The sequence below is a fragment of the Sinohyriopsis cumingii genome, chromosome 3, assembly GCF_028554795.1.
Source record: "Sinohyriopsis cumingii isolate HCF-2022 chromosome 3, ASM2855479v2, whole genome shotgun sequence".
In the NCBI taxonomy this organism is placed as follows: Eukaryota; Metazoa; Mollusca; class Bivalvia; order Unionida; family Unionidae; genus Sinohyriopsis; species Sinohyriopsis cumingii.
Window position 1 is genome coordinate 115,124,527 of NC_142963.1, and position 18,614 is coordinate 115,143,140.

Consider the following 18,614-nt stretch of genomic DNA (forward strand, 5'->3'; position numbering starts at 1 on the left):
TGCAAAGCTGAAGGTGTAACAGGCTATACATATTTTTTGCCACTAGTTTGTGATTTGTCCTAAGAAACAAGGGGATTTCCTCTGAAATAATTGCATTTTTTGATAACGCACAGAACTGCTTCTGAGATGTAAAAACAGACCAATTTCTTCCTCACTGATACGTTGATAAGTTGACCACAGTGACACAAGCTAGTAAATTCGTTTAGATCCAATATGAACGTGTACTTGTTTTGGCAAAAAAAGAACTTAAGCGCTATTTGGCTCCACTCCAAGTCATCTATATACACAAAACTTGACAGTTCTCGTTAACTTTCTGTCATTACCTACAACACATTTTTGTCATCACGTCAACTAAATAGTGGCGCATTATGCTTTGTATCCAAATGACGCGATACGCTATTGACAGATTTGCATGAGGATGATATCATTTCCAGTCGGCGTGCATGTTACATAATACGGATTCATTCCACCAGCATGTTTATCAAAACAGTTTTCTGAGCAAATACTCAGTGGACCAGGAAAGAGTCTTTTTATAGATGGGTGTGAATACAATCGCATGTGAAAGGCAAGAATTTGTTTCACATCCATTCCTTTTTCGTGCGAAATGGAAAGTTGGTTCTCAAGGGAACATGCATATTTATTTAAAATCTCACGAATTTTGCAGAAAGCTGATTCAGCGGCTTTTGAACAAAGAAAATTCATACGAGTATTGAGTTTCATAATTTAATCTAATTGTATATATTTCCTTTGATAAGTGAAATCAGCAGCCGCGGCGTGTCTCTGGGCAAAACACTGCTCCAATTGCATCAATACAATCTAACCTTTCCTTGCAGTGCAGTAACCATTTCAGTCAGAGAATGATTCTTCAAGATTACATCTGACGTCAATAGGCAAAAGCTTTTATCGCAACATCTTCCAAACCGCAGAGAAAGGGGTCGTTAATTTAGTATACTGTCAAAAGGGGCACCACAGACATTGGAGAAATCTCTTATGTTCGAGTTCACAGACGCAGGGTTAGTCTAGTACCTTGACCGTCTCCGCTACAGTTCTCTCTATTCGTAATGGAGAGAAGCGTAGTGTAGACGGTAAGGGTATCCGACTAAAACAGGGTCGTTACGGGGCACTTAGTCGTGGGGACATAGTAACAGATGGATATGATGACAGATGGGGTTTATGCTGATAGGCAACTCTACCATTTCCGTTTGTAGCCTTTTTGCTCAAAAGTCGGTTGAGATTATGCTCCACCTAAAAGCTCATCGTCAGATGTGTTCTATATGTAATCTTGCAACAGAAACCTTCTTCTCAGTTGTGAAGGAGTGCAAGTTGTGTGTACACAGATTTTCACGATATTACTTTGACAAAGTTAGTATTTTTTGTTGGGGTATGTGGATGGGATGGGTGTGGAACTGTAAAACGTGAGGAATCAGGAAACATACTCTCTACAACCTCTTTCTCTGAGAGCAGGCGACTTGGAAATTCATTTCCACTTCGGTATTAACTATACCTTTACCTCATGAAAAACTATGAATATTTTCAAATTGCCCACCTAGTCCATGCCCGGTTTCTGTTTACTTTTAAAGCCGGTGGTATTCCCGCTCAAAGTATCCTGCATGCTTTCTTGACATTGCTCACCGGTTTGGGATAGTTTCTTGTTGACCACAGATGGTGTATATGAGGTTTCAATTTTCTGTACGTGGTCATCTTCTCATAGACTTAATACAAAATAATCTCCGTTTTTCTCTGTGAATTTTCTTTTCAATATGAAGTTAGCATTCATAGGCTTGATATTGTTTTTATTACATAACCTTTTGATTCGAAGCTGGCTTTCGATACGGACTGCCAAAATAGCATTTCCGTACAGCACTTCCAAACAGGAACCAATGAAAGGTTGTTTTAGATTCTATTCATGCTGTGGATCTAGCATATTTTTGAAAACTTCAAAGAGGGAATAAGTAATATATACGAAACCTCATTCGCCCTTTGGTTCTAATTTGGAGGAAAGAACGCGTCTGATATGGCGAAAGGATACGTCTTAATCGGATGGCATGTCCCCACTCCATATCAAACGTGTACTTTCTGATCACTCGGAAAAAAACATTATGTAGTGTTATGTACTCGCTGTCATAGTCAAGGAAGCAACACTGTTGACATAATCTGTAGCATGCGTTGAGTTCTGAATTATTAACAATCCTTTGAAATTTAGATTAAAAAATGAGTCGTAGTAAGCGTTATGAAGGAACTAAGGTTCTTCAAGCACGGTACACAACATACTCTATCATGAGACAGACGAATAATTTATTTTGTGTACTTTCTGTGTCATTTGCATTAAAATGTTAAAAACTCTCGTAATTACTACCAGGCCTTTTTGTTATTTACGACTTATTTTAACAAAGATCTGAATTGGATGGGATGCTAGCAGTATAATTTATTCCGGAATGACCAACATATACAATATTATAAATAATATCAGTACTATAAATAACTTCAATATTATAATAGTTTCAATATTATAAATAATTTCAAGAATATGATTACAATACTAAGACAGAATTATATTGGTATTACGAATATTTTTTAAAATTACATCACAATGAAGTTCTATTTTTAAAGAAAAAAGAAACGTATAGAAATATAGACATTTTAATGAAATAATTTTCTCTGTTCGTGACCATAATACAATTTGCAAGTAACAATTTCTCGTAGCAAAAGCATTACAAACTGCATTTCAGACATGGTATATGAATACAAATTAAAAGTTATAATAAATTAGTTAATAAAACACGCAAATTATCTTGACCAATCCGAGGAGGACCTATTAAAGTCTTACTGTCTAATTTCCTATAGGAAAAACAAATGTAATTAGATAAGGAAAAAGAGAGAAAGAGAGAAAGATGCAAATGCAAAGAAAGAAGGAAGAGAGGGAATATCAATGTAGAATAAAAGAAATAGAGCTGGCAAGTGAAAAGCACATTCCTACTTCAGATACAATTTTAAGTTTTGATGTTGCAAAGAATAATAGGTATGTGCTCCCTTTCAGAGAAAGAGAAGTAGACAAATATTTTACTCGTTGCGAAAAAGTTCCTGAAAATTCGAAATGGCCGATAAAGCATTATAATCAATTATTACAATGTGTACTTATTGGTAAAGCTAGTGAGATTTACCATTCACTGTCAGTTCACCAAAGTGGTGACTATGATACGGTTAAGGAATGTGTCTTAAGGGGTTATGAGTATTGAAAGCAATACATTTGTTGGGTCTAATAAACCCCAGTCTGATTTTATTATGCGGAATTATGAACCATTCATATCCAAGGGTTCTATACCACTCTTGGGTGATTCGGCCAATCCTATCCCTATTAAAATTTTAAAGGACACAGGTGCTTCTCAAAGTCATTTATTGTCAGGTACTTTGTCTTTTTCTGAGAAGTCTTCTTCTAATGAGAGTGTTCTTATTCAGAGAGTAGAGTGCGGCTTTGTTAATGTTCCTCTCCATTGTGTAAATGTGTCATCAGACTTAGTCTCATGACCAGGGACAGTGGGAACAGTGTGCCCTTTACCCGTTGAGGGCATTCATTTATTACTAGGCAACGACCTAGCTGGAGACAAGGTTGTGCCTAATCCACTTGTAACTGAGACAAGGTTGTGCCTAATCCACTTGTAACTGACAGCCTTGTTTGGACCAGAAAGTTGATCCAATTGAAAAAGAATTCCCTGATTTATACGCAGCTTGTGCAGTTACTAGAGCTATGCAAAGAGAGTTCTTGAGAATGATGTTGATAAGGAAAGTATTCCTTTAGCTGACACATGTATTGGTCAGGCTTTTGATGAGGTCACTTTAACTCTTCGTTTGGATCAATCAAAAGATATTGATCACATTGATTCTCTTTTAACTATTCATTGTCTGTATTCTAATCAGGGTGATAAACGACAATCAATTGTCGTCAAACAGGAAAAAGATCCTGAGATCTCCTATTTGTTCCAAAGGGCCATTAGTGAAACTGAAGCCAGTGAAGTACCCGTCTGTTATTTCATTAAAAATGGAATTCTCATGAGAAAATGGAAACATCCCTAGGTAACTGCTGGTGATGAGTGGTCAGTGAACTATCAAATTGCAGTTCCTAAACCTTACATACAGGAAATACTTAGTCTGACCATGACACTCCTTTGGCTGGTCATTTAGGGATTAAAGAGACTTATCACAAGATCTTGACTCTATTATATTGGCCAAAAATCAAAAGTAATGCTTGTAAATACAGCAGATCTTGTCATACTTGTCAGATGGTAAGAAAACCCAATCAGAAGATAACATAAGGCTTATCTGCAACCTATTCGTGCATTTGACGAACGATTTAGTAGAATTATGGTAGACTGTGTTGGTCCCTTACCTAAGACCAAGTCAGATAACCAATACTTGTTGACCATCATGTGTGCGTCAACAAGGTTTCCAGAGGCAATTCCTTTGAGGAATATTAAATCTAAAACAATAGTAAAAGCTTTAATAAAGTTTTTCTACTCAATTTGGCCTTCCCAAATCTGTTCAATCGGGTCAGTCGTGAAATTTTAGGTCTGGAACTTTCCAGCCTATTATGCATGAATTTGACATTCAGTAATTTAAGTCAAAAGTGAAATTATGGTTTGACAGAACTACATGGAGAGAACTTTTGAGTTTGATAATAGAGTTCTGTCTCTCTTGCGAATTCTTCAAAATTTTCTTCAGATTAGCTATTACAGCCCCTACAAAGTTAAGAAGAAAATGAATGAGTTAAATTATAATATTAGTGCTCCTGGGATCTAAATAAATTATAGGAGTACCAGTATATTGAAAGAGATAGCCAGGTTAAACATGCAATTAATTTAGTTGTACCTGTCCCACTCAGTGAAAATTTAAGTGAAGACATATCATCGGATTCTACTGATATTGGAGTGACAAATCTTCGGAATTCAGAAAGTACGAAAGATCTGGACCAGAAACTTTCACATTTGCAAAAGCAAGAAAGAAATGAACTTAAACAATCATTATTTGAATATGACCACTTATTTCCTGATGTTCCTAGACGAACAAACAAAACTGTCCATGACGTTGAAAATGTAAATTCCAAACCTGTGAAACAACACCCGTACAGGATGAACCCTCTCAAATAGGAATACTTGAAAAAAGAAATGCAGTATTTGCTGGAGAATGATTTCATAGAGCCCAGTAAAAGTGACTGGAGTTCACTATGTATACTTGTTCTGAAACCAGATAAAACTTTCCGTATGTGCACTGATTATAGGAAGGTGAACAGTGTGACAAAACAGATTCATTTCCATTACCAAGAATAGATTGGCTGTATTGATAAGATCGGAAATGCCAAGTATGTCACCAAATTTGACCTTTTGAAAGGATTTTGGCAAATTCCACTGACGGAAAGAGCAAAGGAAATTTCGGCATTCGATATCCCCTGTTCCGACATCCTCCTCTGCGACACCTATTGCTGGTCGCACACGCAAAGCATTGCAATCCAAGAAAGTACCCCAAGAGAAAAAGAGTAGCATCTTCCAAGAGTGGGTGCCTTATTAACACACAAACACAAAATGGAAAAAGTGTTAGCCAGCATTTACTACGATCCCTCGCATCCTGCAGGTTACGCAGGAGTTCAAAAATTGTGTCGTGCTGCCAAAATGCGACTGAAAAGTCTCCGTTTACCTCAAGTGCAACGATGGTTACAAGAACAAGCTACCTACACTTTACACAAACCCATTCGACGCAAGTTTTCCAGAAGTCGCACCCAAGTGGAAGGCATCGATCATCAATGGCAAGCCGATTTAGCCGATGTCTCTCATTTGGCCAGCTACAATCGTGGCTACAAATATTTGTTTTGTGTCATCGACGTCTTTTCCAAATTTGCCTGGGTCGTACCCTTTACTTCCAAATCGAGCAGCGAGTTAGTGCGAGCCCTGCAACGAGTGTTGAAACAAAGCGGTCGTCACCCTCTTCGATGGCAAACGGACAAAGGCACCGAATTTCTGAACCAAGCTTTCCAAAAAGAATTAAAGAAACGTGACATTCATTTTTTTACCACCGAGAATCCCGAAACCAAAGCCAGCATCGTGGAACGTTTTCAACGCACTTTGAAAGAACGCATGTGGAAATATTTTACGCATCACCACACTTGAAGTACATCCAAATTTTACCGCACCTGGTGCAAGCGTACAACCAATCTTACCATCGAAGCATCGGACGTGCACCGCAAGAAGTGACTCCCGAGAACGAAGTGCTGGTGTTTGAGCGCCTGTTTGGTACGTCCCCGACGAGGGCTGCCCCCAAGAAAAGTGGAGTGTTGACCGTAGGAGATTGGGTGCGCATTGGCAAAACCAAACGCACTTTCGACAAAGGTTACTTACCCAACTGGACGACCGAATTGTTTCGTGTCACTGGACGAGTGCATGGCCGTCATCCTGCCGTCTATAAATTGGAAGACATGAACGGAGAAATGCGCAAAGGAACGTTTTACTTACCCGAGTTACAACGTGTCACCGAAAAAGAAGACGACGTGTACGACATCGAAAGCATTCTCGAAAGCAGAACCCGTAAAGTGGGTAAACGACGTGTCAAAGAAGTCAAAGTACATTGGAAAGGATATCCACCCAGTTTTGATTCTTGGATCGACGCTTCGCATGTCATCGACTATAAAAAGAAGTGACCATCATGCCCTTTCACACAGACGCAGCTACGTCGACCACTCCTTCACCCAGTTCTTCTCTGCAAGATTTACAGAAACAACCCTTGTGGGTGTGGTGTGGAGAACGTGTGCCTAAAACGCAAATCGTCTTTTTCTGCCAAATCTTCGTGGTGTATTGTGTCATCGGTGCAGCCATTGCCAATTTGAGTTTGCAACAAGGAAACAAACAATTGTGGACCATTTTATTGAGCAGTTGCATCGGTTACCTGCTTCCCAATCCCTCCCTGAAATTCTCTTCCAACGGGAACAACGGGAACCTTGTGTCCAGTGCCAGTGTCAGTCACCACTCCAATAACAACAACAACCCTATTTTGGGCGGAGACACCGCCTCTGACGTCCAGTAACCCCTCGGACAGCCACAGAACTCTGGAATTATGAGTCACCAAAACCAATTTTACTTAACCTTACCCAGTGACAGTTCTATGGAGGTGTTTCTGTTACACGGCCAAATTACCACAGACCATCTCATTAGATCACGAAGCCCATTGGGAAGTGGCTTTAGTAGAAATGATTCACCCGACCCAAGTCCTCAATGTCCTTCCCAATCAAAATTCTTTTGATGTGGAAGTTTATGACGAGCAAATGCAACTGTACTTGGATACCCATGGCAAATATAACATCAAAACCCCTGGCACACAAAATCAAAAGTACACCACCTCATCACTTGTTCGTTCCCCCAAGCTATTATTTTAGTGGTCAACATTTGGTGAGCACCATAGCCTCCAGGTTTAATGTCGTGTTTCTGAAAGCTTTGGAAAGTGTCAAAAAAAGTGTCACCATGGAATACCACAAAGCAGCTCGTCGCTTCTTGATGAAATTTGACGGGAGTAAAATCGTGTCCATTTTATTTTGTCATGAATTGTTTGACATGTTGGGCGGAGACACGGACATGAGAATGGCCATGCTCAAGAAAAACGAATTACCAATCATTTACGACAACGAGTCTTTTAGCAAGTTATTTCGTGCCCCGGTAGAACTGAACCAAGGACTGAATTTGATGTTTGTGTACTCCCATGTGGTGGAGTACAACGTGGTAGGACACACCTCTGTACCGTTACTGCATGTCATTCCTTTCAAAGTGGATCCTGCCACGACCGCTGACGAGGAAGGTGGAAACACTTACCACGTTCACCGCGAATTTGTACATCTTCACTATTTGCCTGTCAGTAAATCTTATTTGGACACGGTCAACATTGCTATAAAAGGAGATCTGGGACAAAATATTCCATTCACCAAAGGAAAAGTGACGGTGAAACTCCATTTTCGAAACCGGTTATCTAACGACTCGTAAGTCATGTATCCACTGTACCGAGGGGTTGCTCGACAGCGAGGATACGGTTTAGGAGATATGCTGAAATCGGCCTTTCGTTCGGTGGCCCCGGTGTTGAAACTGATGGTGACACGCGGATTGCACGCCTTGAAGGATGCGGCACTGACGCAAGGCAAAGAATTTCTCCAAAATGTCATCATCGACAAACAAAACCCTAAAGAAGCCTTCATGAGGGCAGGCAAAAATGTCTTGCTGCAAACGGGCAAAGACCTTTTGGGCTGACGAGAAACACCTATAAATGCCCTGCACGCTACCGAGTCAGGCATTCAGCAAGGACAAGGCAGAAGGAGACGACGAAGAAAACACTCATTCACCAGACTTCACACTTCTAAAGCTAGAAAGGCAAAGAAAAGAAGAACCGTCCGAGACTTAGACGTTTTCGATTATTGAGACACAGAGAAAAATGATGCACCGAGAGTCTTGCGCTTGTTCCAAGTCGGAACTGGATCTGTTTGCCATGCCCCCCACCATGATGACGATGCAAGAATCCCAGTGGGTGGAATTTCATCCCGTGCCCTCTTTGACGGATTCCGCTCCCATCGAGTTTGAAATCAAAGGACAACCCGAAAATTACATCGATCTGAATAGCAGTTACCTGTACTTGAAAGTGAAAGTGATCAAAACGGACAACACCAATCCAGGAACCGATGCTAGAGTAGCTCCTGTCAACAATTTCATGCGTTCCTTGTTCAGCGAAGTGGACTTGTACTTGAATAACAAACTGGTCAGCATCAGCATGGATACTTACCCATATCGTGCCTACCTGGAAAATCTCTTGACGTACGGAAAAGAAGCCAAGAATACTCATCTGGATGCTTGCGTGGTATGGAAACCTGACACTGCAGGTGTAGCCACGTTTAGCGACACAGTCCTGACAGAAGATGACAATCCTCACAATGTGGGGTTTAACGACCTTCGTAAGAAAATTCTGCAAGGGCGAAGTTTAGAACTGATGGATCGTTTGCATTTGGACATGTGGTTACAAGAAAAGTATTTGCTGAACGGGGTGGATATCCGTCTGAGACGGAATCGTAGCAGTGCCGCTTTCCATTTGATGGCCCATGCCAATGAATACAAAACTATATTTCAAGAAGCCCGACTTTACGGACGTCGTGTGGAAGTGTTACCTAAAGTGGGAAACGACGTTAGTCAGACGTTGAGCAGAACGACCGCCAAGTATCCGATATGACGCGTAGAAGTGAAAACGTTCACCATTCCCGCTGGACAGCGATCTATGATCGAAGATCATCTGTTCCAAGGACAGTTACCCAAGCGTTTGATTGTTAGTGTCGTCAGGAATTCAGCCTTCAACGGAACCCACGATCAAAATGCCTTTGAGTTTCAACATTACAATGTGTCCAAGATCGAAGTCAGTCGCGATCTTGTGTACCCGACCCTTTGAGCCCAACTTTGGTGTCGCGAAGAATTATTTGAGATCGTACTTGTCCCTGTACGAAGCCACGGGACAGTTAGGAACCAACACCAGTCACGGTATTTCGGAGGCTATGCTTTGTGGGGTTTTGATTTCACTCCAGACCAAGGGAGCGATGAGGGACGAGGGACATTTCCACCCTATAAAATCGGGTCAGATTCGTGTGGAACTTCAGTTTGCAAATCCACCTCCAGATCACACAGTGAACGTCCTCCTGTATGCAGAATTTGACAATACCATAGAAATCAACAGTTTGAGAGAAGTCATTCTAGATTATTAGAAGCCATGGAAGACTGTTATCCCTCTTTACCTAGTGGAGAAACTTTGGAGATGGAATGTGAGGAGTCCGTGGAAGAAGAAGAAGAAGAATCCCAAGACGAAGAAGTTATCATGATAAAGTCAAGATGGCCAGAACAAGAAGCCCATTTAGTCTCCTGTTTTGCTACAGTCCTGGCAGATATAATGAAAGAATTGATCAAGGAAGAGTGCTATGGATGTCACAACGATCATTCCACTCAAATTCAACACGACAAATGTCTGATGTTAAGTCAAGAAGAAAAAATGGACGAATATCTGGACAAAGCTTGGGATCACGTCGAGATAGAATTCGTGTTGAACGAGTGGTATAAAGGCTTGGATAAACATTCTTCTCCTCCATTAACGTCGCTGGAGTGCCGTCGCATCGAATCTCTCTTGGACCAGAGTAAGAAGTCGGATCTAAACGCCTTTTACTTGTCAGACATTTTCAAGCAAAAAGTCAGGATCGAATTGATCACTTATCATTACCTGTGAAGAAGAAAACCACACAAAACATGGATACCTGGGAACTTTATTACCTTTTGAACCACAGCTCGTACACGGCTTCTTGGAATCCTGTCGTCTGTGCTAAAGATGAACTCCCTCATCGTAAACCTCAAGACCATCTAGTTTATGTGATCAACACGGACGACAGTCATCTCCCAGGAACCCACTGGGTAGCCGTCTACTTTCCTCAAGAAGGATGTGTGTAATATTTCGATTCGTATGGATTGCCTCCTTTGGAAGACGATATCATTGACTTTATGAGAAGAAATGCTCAGACCACTCGATTCAATAATGTGAAATTACAAGGTACAGATTCCTTGGTGTGTGGACAATATTGTGTGTATTTTCTGCATCATCGCAGCCTGGGTTATTCCTTAGAACATTTAGTGACTCATTTTGATCCTCGTTCTTCTTCTAGAAACGATGTGAAAGTAGATCAATGGTTTTGTGACCATTATGCTTATCTTTTGTCTCAAGCTAGGAAACGTAGTGTCCATCAATGGCCTAATGACTTCCAACAGTGGAAATCACAATTTCATTCACAACGTTGTCAGCCTTGTCCAAAATAATGTGTGAGTTGGAAAAAAATGTTTGTCATTTGAAACAAAATGTTTGATGTTATATTGTTGGATTATTGTTAAAAATGTTAGAGTTGTTTGCTAGTGTTAAGTAATTTTGAATAAAAAATGTTGTGTTTTGAAAAAATGCCTTGGTCTTTTGTTTGGCTATAAGAATTTTGATTCATGCTCTTTGACTTCTTACTATCCCTCTCATGGCACTCATTGAACGTTCCGGCTCGAAAACCGTGAAGGGATGTTTTCTTCACGTCCGCGCTTTGACTTTAAAAACCGGGGTAGTTTCCAGTCTAACCATCCATTGCCGACTCATCCTCCTACGAAGATGTGCTCCAAACTAGCTAAACTAAACGAAGCCTACGTGAATTTGCATAGGGTCAGACACAGTCTGATACCGAAGCCTGAAGAGACAGAGAATGTGAGAATGTTAAAAGTCACTGAAGACCTGATAGAAGAGCTCTTCAGAGAAGAAGTGAACAGGGAGAAAGAAGAATGGACAGAGAAGTACAGACTTCAGAAACAGCAGAGAGAGCAGCAACAGCAGCAACAACAGCAGCAACAACAGAAACCTGAACCTGTCAGAGGCTTTGTCGATTGTCGTATCGACACCAAAGAGTTCTTCTTCTCTTTCCGAAGAAGCAGACCTATCGTCAGAAAGTCTATCGTCAGAGGACGTAGCATTCTTAGAAACTAAAAGATTGCCATAGCAAACAAAAAAAACAGCCCTTTTCAGGGCTAGCCAATACTCTAGAAAAGAAATAGTAATCCATTTGCCAATGTGTATGTAGAGTAGTGTGAATATAAACACTGACTCTTTTTATATAGTGTGAGTGTATGTGTTTGTGTATATGATTGTGTGTTTGTAAGTGCTCACGTACGGTTGTGTGGATAGTAGATTAAGATCATGTTCTTTTTACTGTTTGACGTGTGGGGAGAGTAGATTTGGGGTTTGATTTGATTGCTTTGCGTATGTGGATAGTATATTATTGGTTTAATAAATTTTTTAGAATAGTAATGGGTAGTATAAAAAGTGAGTGAGTGTTTCTTTTAGGTCCGCGCGTTGTTTGGTCATGATCTAGGTAATATCAATTTTGTTTTAGGGGGATGTTTTCCATCACGTCCGCGCTAATAGTATAAATTGAAACTCGCTTGGTAGTCTAGCTACCCTGTTCATTCGTTAACAAGACAATGAATACCAGAATAAGCAAACTTCTTGAACTCCAGATACATCTGGAATATGTCAGGCGCCTGTTAAATGAACTGGCAGCGGAGGCCATAGTAGAAGAGGGAAGAATAAAGAAGGAAGAGGTGGAGAGAAGACAGAGGGAAGAGGAGGAAAAGAAAATAGGAAAGAGGATGGCTTACAAGATACCAGAGACAGAGGATTGGGGTGCTGAAGCCAATCATCCTCCCTCTGCGCTCTCAAGAAAAAAAGTAAAAGGAGACTGGGGAAGAAGATGTGTGTGTGGTGCCAGGCCTGGAAGGTGCCATCATTAACCAGGTGTCACTGGAGTTCAAAAACAAACAGCCCTTTTCAGGGCTACCCCAATCTCTAGAAAAGAAATAGTAATCCATTTGCCAATGTGTGTATGTAGAGTAGTGTGAATATAAACACTGACTCTTATGTGGTGTGAGTGTATGCGTTTGTAAGAGCTGACGTACGTTTGTGTGGATCGTAGATTATTGGGCTTTGTAAGTGATCACGTATGTTTGTGTGGATAGTAAGTTTAGTTTGGGGTTTGAGTTTAATGCTTTGCGTGTGTGGATAGTAGATTTTGGGTTTGTTTATTGTTGCTTAAGGTATGTGGATAGTAGATAATATGAAATGAGAAAAGTAGGGGATGTTTTCCTTCACGTCCGCACGTTTTAGGTGATGATCTAGGTAATATAACTTTTGGGCTTTAGGGGGATGTTTTCCATCACGTCCGCGCTTTTCGTATAAGAACCCACAGTATTCGTCGTTCAAACCATTCTACAGAGAATAAAAAAGAAGATGGTTCAAACCAACTTGATAAAATGAAAACATTGCAAGACGTCCTGGACAATTTGGGTATGATGGAGCAAATGTTAGTTAGGCTAAACGAGGATCACTATTCTTATAGTCCCCATCGAGTGAAGGTGGAGATCAACAATTTAAGAAAAGTAAAGGACATGATCAGTGCTCTGATGAAAGAAATAAAGGAGGAGAATGAGGATGAAGAGGAAAGGATAAGAATGAGAGAATGGAACGAAAAAATTGAAAAAGAAGAAGAAAATGAGAAGAGGAAGAAAGAAGATGAGGAGAAGCAGAAAGAAGAGAAAAGAAGAAAAAGGAGGAAGTAAAGAAAGAAAAGAAGAGAAAAAGTGTAGGACAGAAAATAAGAAGCTGGTGGAGAAATAGAAGAAACTAGAAGAAGAAGAAGAAAACCAAAGGCCCTTTTCAGGGCCACTCCAATCTCTCGAAAAGAGATAGACTTTCAATTGCCTACCCCTTTTTTTATTTTTTTTATTTTTTTAAAATAGGGTCCCGACCCTGTTCCATTTTCCCTTGTCACTCAACAGTCCCAAACTCTATTCCCCATGTTCAATTCCCCTTGGCGCTCAACAGTCCCACGATTTATTCCCCATGTTAAATTCCCCTTGTCGCCAGGGTACAAACTTTTTTCTCTAATGTTAAATTTTCCATTGTCGCCAGGGTACAACCCCCATTTTAACATTAAAGTCCCATGGTCGCTAAAGTATCCCCATTAACTACTTATATTTCATCAGATGAAAACGTTTATATTCCAAAGCATTTTTCTTCTTTCTTTGCTTTCTTATCTAAAATAAAGTCTTAGACTGACCATAATTTGTACTGAAAATTGATAACGTCTCAACAGAGCAAATTTAATTTGTACTTATTAATAGGTATTAATCGTTACATAGTTGTCTTAGTTTTAGCAAGTTTCACCCCGCAGCTTTCTTACACTTTAAATGCATATCTTTCTATACCTATTGTGTGACGTTCAAGTCAAATTGTGAAGCATAAAACCAAGTCATCGTTTATTTATATAGAAAACAAACCGTGTTGTTGACGGTGATACTTAGTGTAGTGAAAATGAAGTTTACGGTAGGTTAAAGAGCTGGTAGGTATGGATTGTTTAATGTTCAGTATTGATAGTCTACCAATAGAAACAACGGCAGCTCACGTGACTCGGGAAGGTTTGACGTCAAAGTCTACATTCCAAGATATAAATTGGCCACGTTCGTAGATAGATATTATTTTTAAAAAATTGAAGCGAGCGGATCACACCCAGCTTTCAAAGATGTCGCCAGTGCCTGTATTTTTCCTGTTGGCTTTCCTCGTCGGTGCTAAGGCTGAAACTTTATGGTAAGGCATAGCTTCCTTCAAAGTTGTTAGCAGTACAGTAAATACAAAGTTATGATATAGTTCTTATATACTTACTGAACAAAAGATGTCTATATGCAGGGGTTTTGCCCTGGTGAACACGCTATCAAATGTTAATGTAAAATCTCCTAGCTGTCTATAACCATATACAATTAAGTTTTACTGTGTAACACCTGGTGATGTCACAATCTGTTCCGTAATATAGCGAATTAAAAACTTTTGTTCTGTCTGGGATTGATGCACAGTTTTATAAGATATATTGCCGATATAAAGCCAACAATTTTTAAGTAGTCATACCTTCCCGAGATTTAATATTTTCTTCTTTATCTTACTTGTTGTTTACCTTCGAAAAACTTTGATTGGTGGATCCGATTGTTATTTCTTAAAATCATTTTGATACCAGTCCGGTCATTGATATTCGATATTTCAACCGTTTGTATTTAAAACCCTAATAAACAATGTAATTGCGTTCACTAGTTTTCTAAGTTAATGTGTAAAGGCAGATGCTTGATTGAAAGTGCAGTGAAATGAACTTGAATATTGCCAGTGTCAATATTGCCAGTGTCAACGTGTGTGTGATCGTGTGTGTGTGTGTGTGTGTGTGTGTGTGTGTGTGTTAACACATATGGAAATCAACTGTGAATCGCTCATCGAGTCGACATGAATACTCTTAAATACGAATTACTCAGGGCTCTTCAGTCATTCCTACTCCCTTGAACGCAGTACAGCTCATAGCAAAGACAAAATGGATAAGGTGAATGAAGAAAAGAGAGAATACGAACGGTTTAAAAACAGTCAAAACACATGAAATGTTTTAGCTGATACGATACTATATTGTAATCAAATGCATGAGATGCTTGACAATGATCCAAATATACATACTATACAAATGATCATGGTCTAAAGACAGGTGGTCTTTCATGAAAGTTCGAAGCGAAATATGATTAATAACACTGTTCTAAGTTTTAACCAGGAAGACAGCAACACGTCAAGTATTATTAATCATAACATGTTATGACGTTTTCATTGTAGACATCTCCAATCGAATCCGATTGTACATAATAGACATAGCATGGAAGAGTTATTGCTTTGAATGATCCGATATTATGACTATATAATCAGAGGTATACCACTTTAAAATTGTCGATAAGATCCCTTTAAGTTTAGGTAAAATAACAAGTATTTGTCTCCAATTAATGCATACTTAACAGTATAACATGATTAATTTAAACCCAAGTAATGTGAATTGTAAGGTACTGGTACCATTACCTGAATAATCTGTTAATCAGGGAGATACGTGTTAAAGACCATTATGGATACAAAAAGTACGTAAACGATGTTTTTGTAAGACATTTTACTGTCATGGAAATCATCCTTTTGCGTTGAAATTAGAATCAGAATTTGCTCAGTCTCATCCACGGAGCCTGACGTAACGTGACAATATTAATGGACCAGCGGAAGCAGAGGATTCCATTCACCTTGCTTTGACATGCTGCAGACCTCAGCTATACACACATTGTCTAATATACGTTCAAACGTATTACAAGAACGCGCACTGTCTGAGTCCATTTCAGGAAAAATATTAATGAAGCTTTTGTGAGGTTGAAAATTATGTTCGAGTCTACCTTAGATTAGAACAATGGGCATCTAGCCGTATTTATCTCCCTTGCATTGTAATAATATGACGTGTGACTGAAAAGTAATATTTTTTAAAATAGCTGTTGCTATGAGTTTTTGAAGCCAATTTCCTGGAATGTCATCAAGTTCCTGGAAAGTCATCGAAATTCCTGGAATGTCATCAAGTTCCTGGAATGTCATTGAAGTTCCTGGAATGTCATCATGTGCCTGGAATGTCATTAAAAGATCATCTAGAGCATCGTTGGTTGGAGTGTGCATTAGCAACGCAAATACTTTTCTGCTCCTTGTAATCCTTTTATGTAACTCGTCGGAAACGATTAAAGTTTCATTATTAAATGATAGAAATTCGATTATTTCTTGATATATCTCAACAGATAATCGATACAGATTTGGGGTCCGATTAATCAGCCCTAGTGCTTCGCCTCAGTAAAACAAAACTCGATCAGCATATTAAATAATAATAATAATAATAATAATATTATTATTATTATTATTATTATTATTATTCAGGATAAACCATTATTCAGGTGATATGTTAAAGAAATTATCCACTTCATTAACCTTTGCGATGGGCATAATTTCAAAGGCTATCAAGCACATCTACGAAGCACCAAACCAAATCTTTGCGATCGCTTGCACAAGGTTTTCACAACTAACGTTTCGTATCCCACTCTGCACAATCATCAACGTTTTGGTTTACCCATTAATTAACCTGCTGCTACAGCATAGATAACCTAGCAAATTCGTTATCATAGCATATCATATAAAATAAGAGTGAATTAGTGTTCAGTTTTAATGCATACTGAAAATTTCATCAAAACTATTTTTAAACTGTTCAGCCATGACGACAAGAATTTGTATATGACATACAGAGGCAGTCGAATGTTGATGAACATTAGGCCTGAATGTCCGACAAGCTGCCAGTGCCACTGTAAATCACACAATGAATGTATAAAAATTTTACCAGCGAAAGTATCGACTGGGTATTGGCATGTGTTAGGGTTTTGTTGATAATCTGCGATAGTTAATTACTGCGTTACACTGGGATATTTGATTATAAAATATGCTTGTATTATTCACAATGGCAATGATGTGAAAGTGCATTAATGATATTACAGACTTCTGAATGTTGATTTTTATTTTTTTCAGCACGGATGCAAACATCGAACTTGTGGCTCGAATTGTATTTGGCGAAGCGAGAGGCGAGCCAGCCCAGGGACAACTTGCTGTTGCATACACAGTGGTTAATCGCGTGGCTCACCCTGGGTACCCTAATACCGTAAGCTCTGTTGTGTACCAACCATCCGGCAGTGGCCACCAGTACAACACACTAGATGACGTGCAGCATAATGCAGCATGGAAAGCTGCTAAAGCCAAAAATACCGCTGAATACCAAACTGCTAAAAAAGCCTCTGGCGATGCTCTGTGCGGAAGACGACCGGATCCAACAACTTGCGCCACAGACTATTGCGCAAAGAATCCTTGTTCGGCAACAAACACCAATAAATACTACGAAGCTTACAACAAAATACAAATTGGAAAACATTATTTTGTTTGCAGACGTAAAGTGTCAGGCTAAATTAAAACCATGAAGATATTTGCATAAAGAAGTAGATTATACCGATTTTTTTTTTTTTTAAATTTTGTGCCGAGGCTTACATTAGAAATTAGTATATTCAAGGTCCACAGGATCACATAGACAATGTGATGTAAGAAAACGAAAATGGTATTTTTTATTGAACAATCCTCCCCTTAATTCTATAATAATAATGATAATAATAATAATAATAATAATAATAATAATAACAGTATAATAGTTGTAATTATAGTAGTTTAATTACTACGTTGGCGTCATAATCATGCTGAACATCTTGTAAAGTGTTTACATTGATTAGGGACGTTCTCTGATGTTTCAGGAAAATGTATGCATGTATGTATTGTTCATTTGATGAATCAATCAATCTTTATCCTTGTTCTATCTATCGGAGACATACAAGTTACAAGGCATACATACTGTAGTGTATTTAATGCTTTGTTGTCTTTGTTTCTTAAACCTATTATAATGTTCTAAAACTCGATTAGTATTAAATATAAAAATGTCCAATGGTCGCCCCACTCTCTCTCTCTCTCTCTCTCTGGATTATCGTAGCTAGATACGGGCAGTGGTGTCACTAGGAGGGTGCGTGCCGTACCGGGTGACACCGTCAGAGGGTGCCACCAAAATGACTATCTATACAATTTTTTAATTTTTGTACAGGAAGGGGGTCCATGGGGGTGACACTATGAGTTACCGCACTGGGTGACACCAACCCTAGTGACGCCAGAGAGAGAGAGAGAGAGAGAGAGAGAGAGAGAGAGAGTATTTTATAATTTTTAGAAATGTTAATTAAAGCATACTAATGACCTAGATGAACTATCAATATATTAAAATATTTTAATTACGTCTTGTTGGTTCGTCATTTCGCTTAGTTTCTATTCCGCGCTAATTTCCACACGACAGTACGTGAATGCCTGACAGTTCTGGTTCAGTGTACAAGAGGCTAACTGTTTGCAGTGCACTAATTTCTTCACAAAAACCATATTTCATATTTAAATCAAGAGTGTGTCTTATACTGATTTAATAAATCTGAAGGAAAAAAAATAGAAACTCAAAAAGAAAACAATCAACTTATCAGTTTGCATGTGATTGTGAACAACAAGAAAAATCATAGAACTACATTTTGTAGCGGACACACTCGGTCAATACA

At 39.1% G+C, this 18,614-nt stretch overlaps 1 protein-coding gene across 1 annotated transcript; it reads left to right on the plus strand.

Moving 5' to 3' along the window:
• Positions 1 to 14,051: 14,051 nt before the first annotated feature.
• Positions 14,052 to 18,308, plus strand: LOC149803631 (uncharacterized). The gene is made up of 2 exons (XM_089953385.1): positions 14,052 to 14,211; positions 17,017 to 18,308. Exons 1-2 carry the CDS (start codon positions 14,147 to 14,149, stop codon positions 17,444 to 17,446), a joined length of 495 nt encoding a protein of 164 aa, XP_089809511.1. The 5' UTR covers positions 14,052 to 14,146; the 3' UTR covers positions 17,447 to 18,308.
• Positions 18,309 to 18,614: the final 306 nt, after the last annotated feature.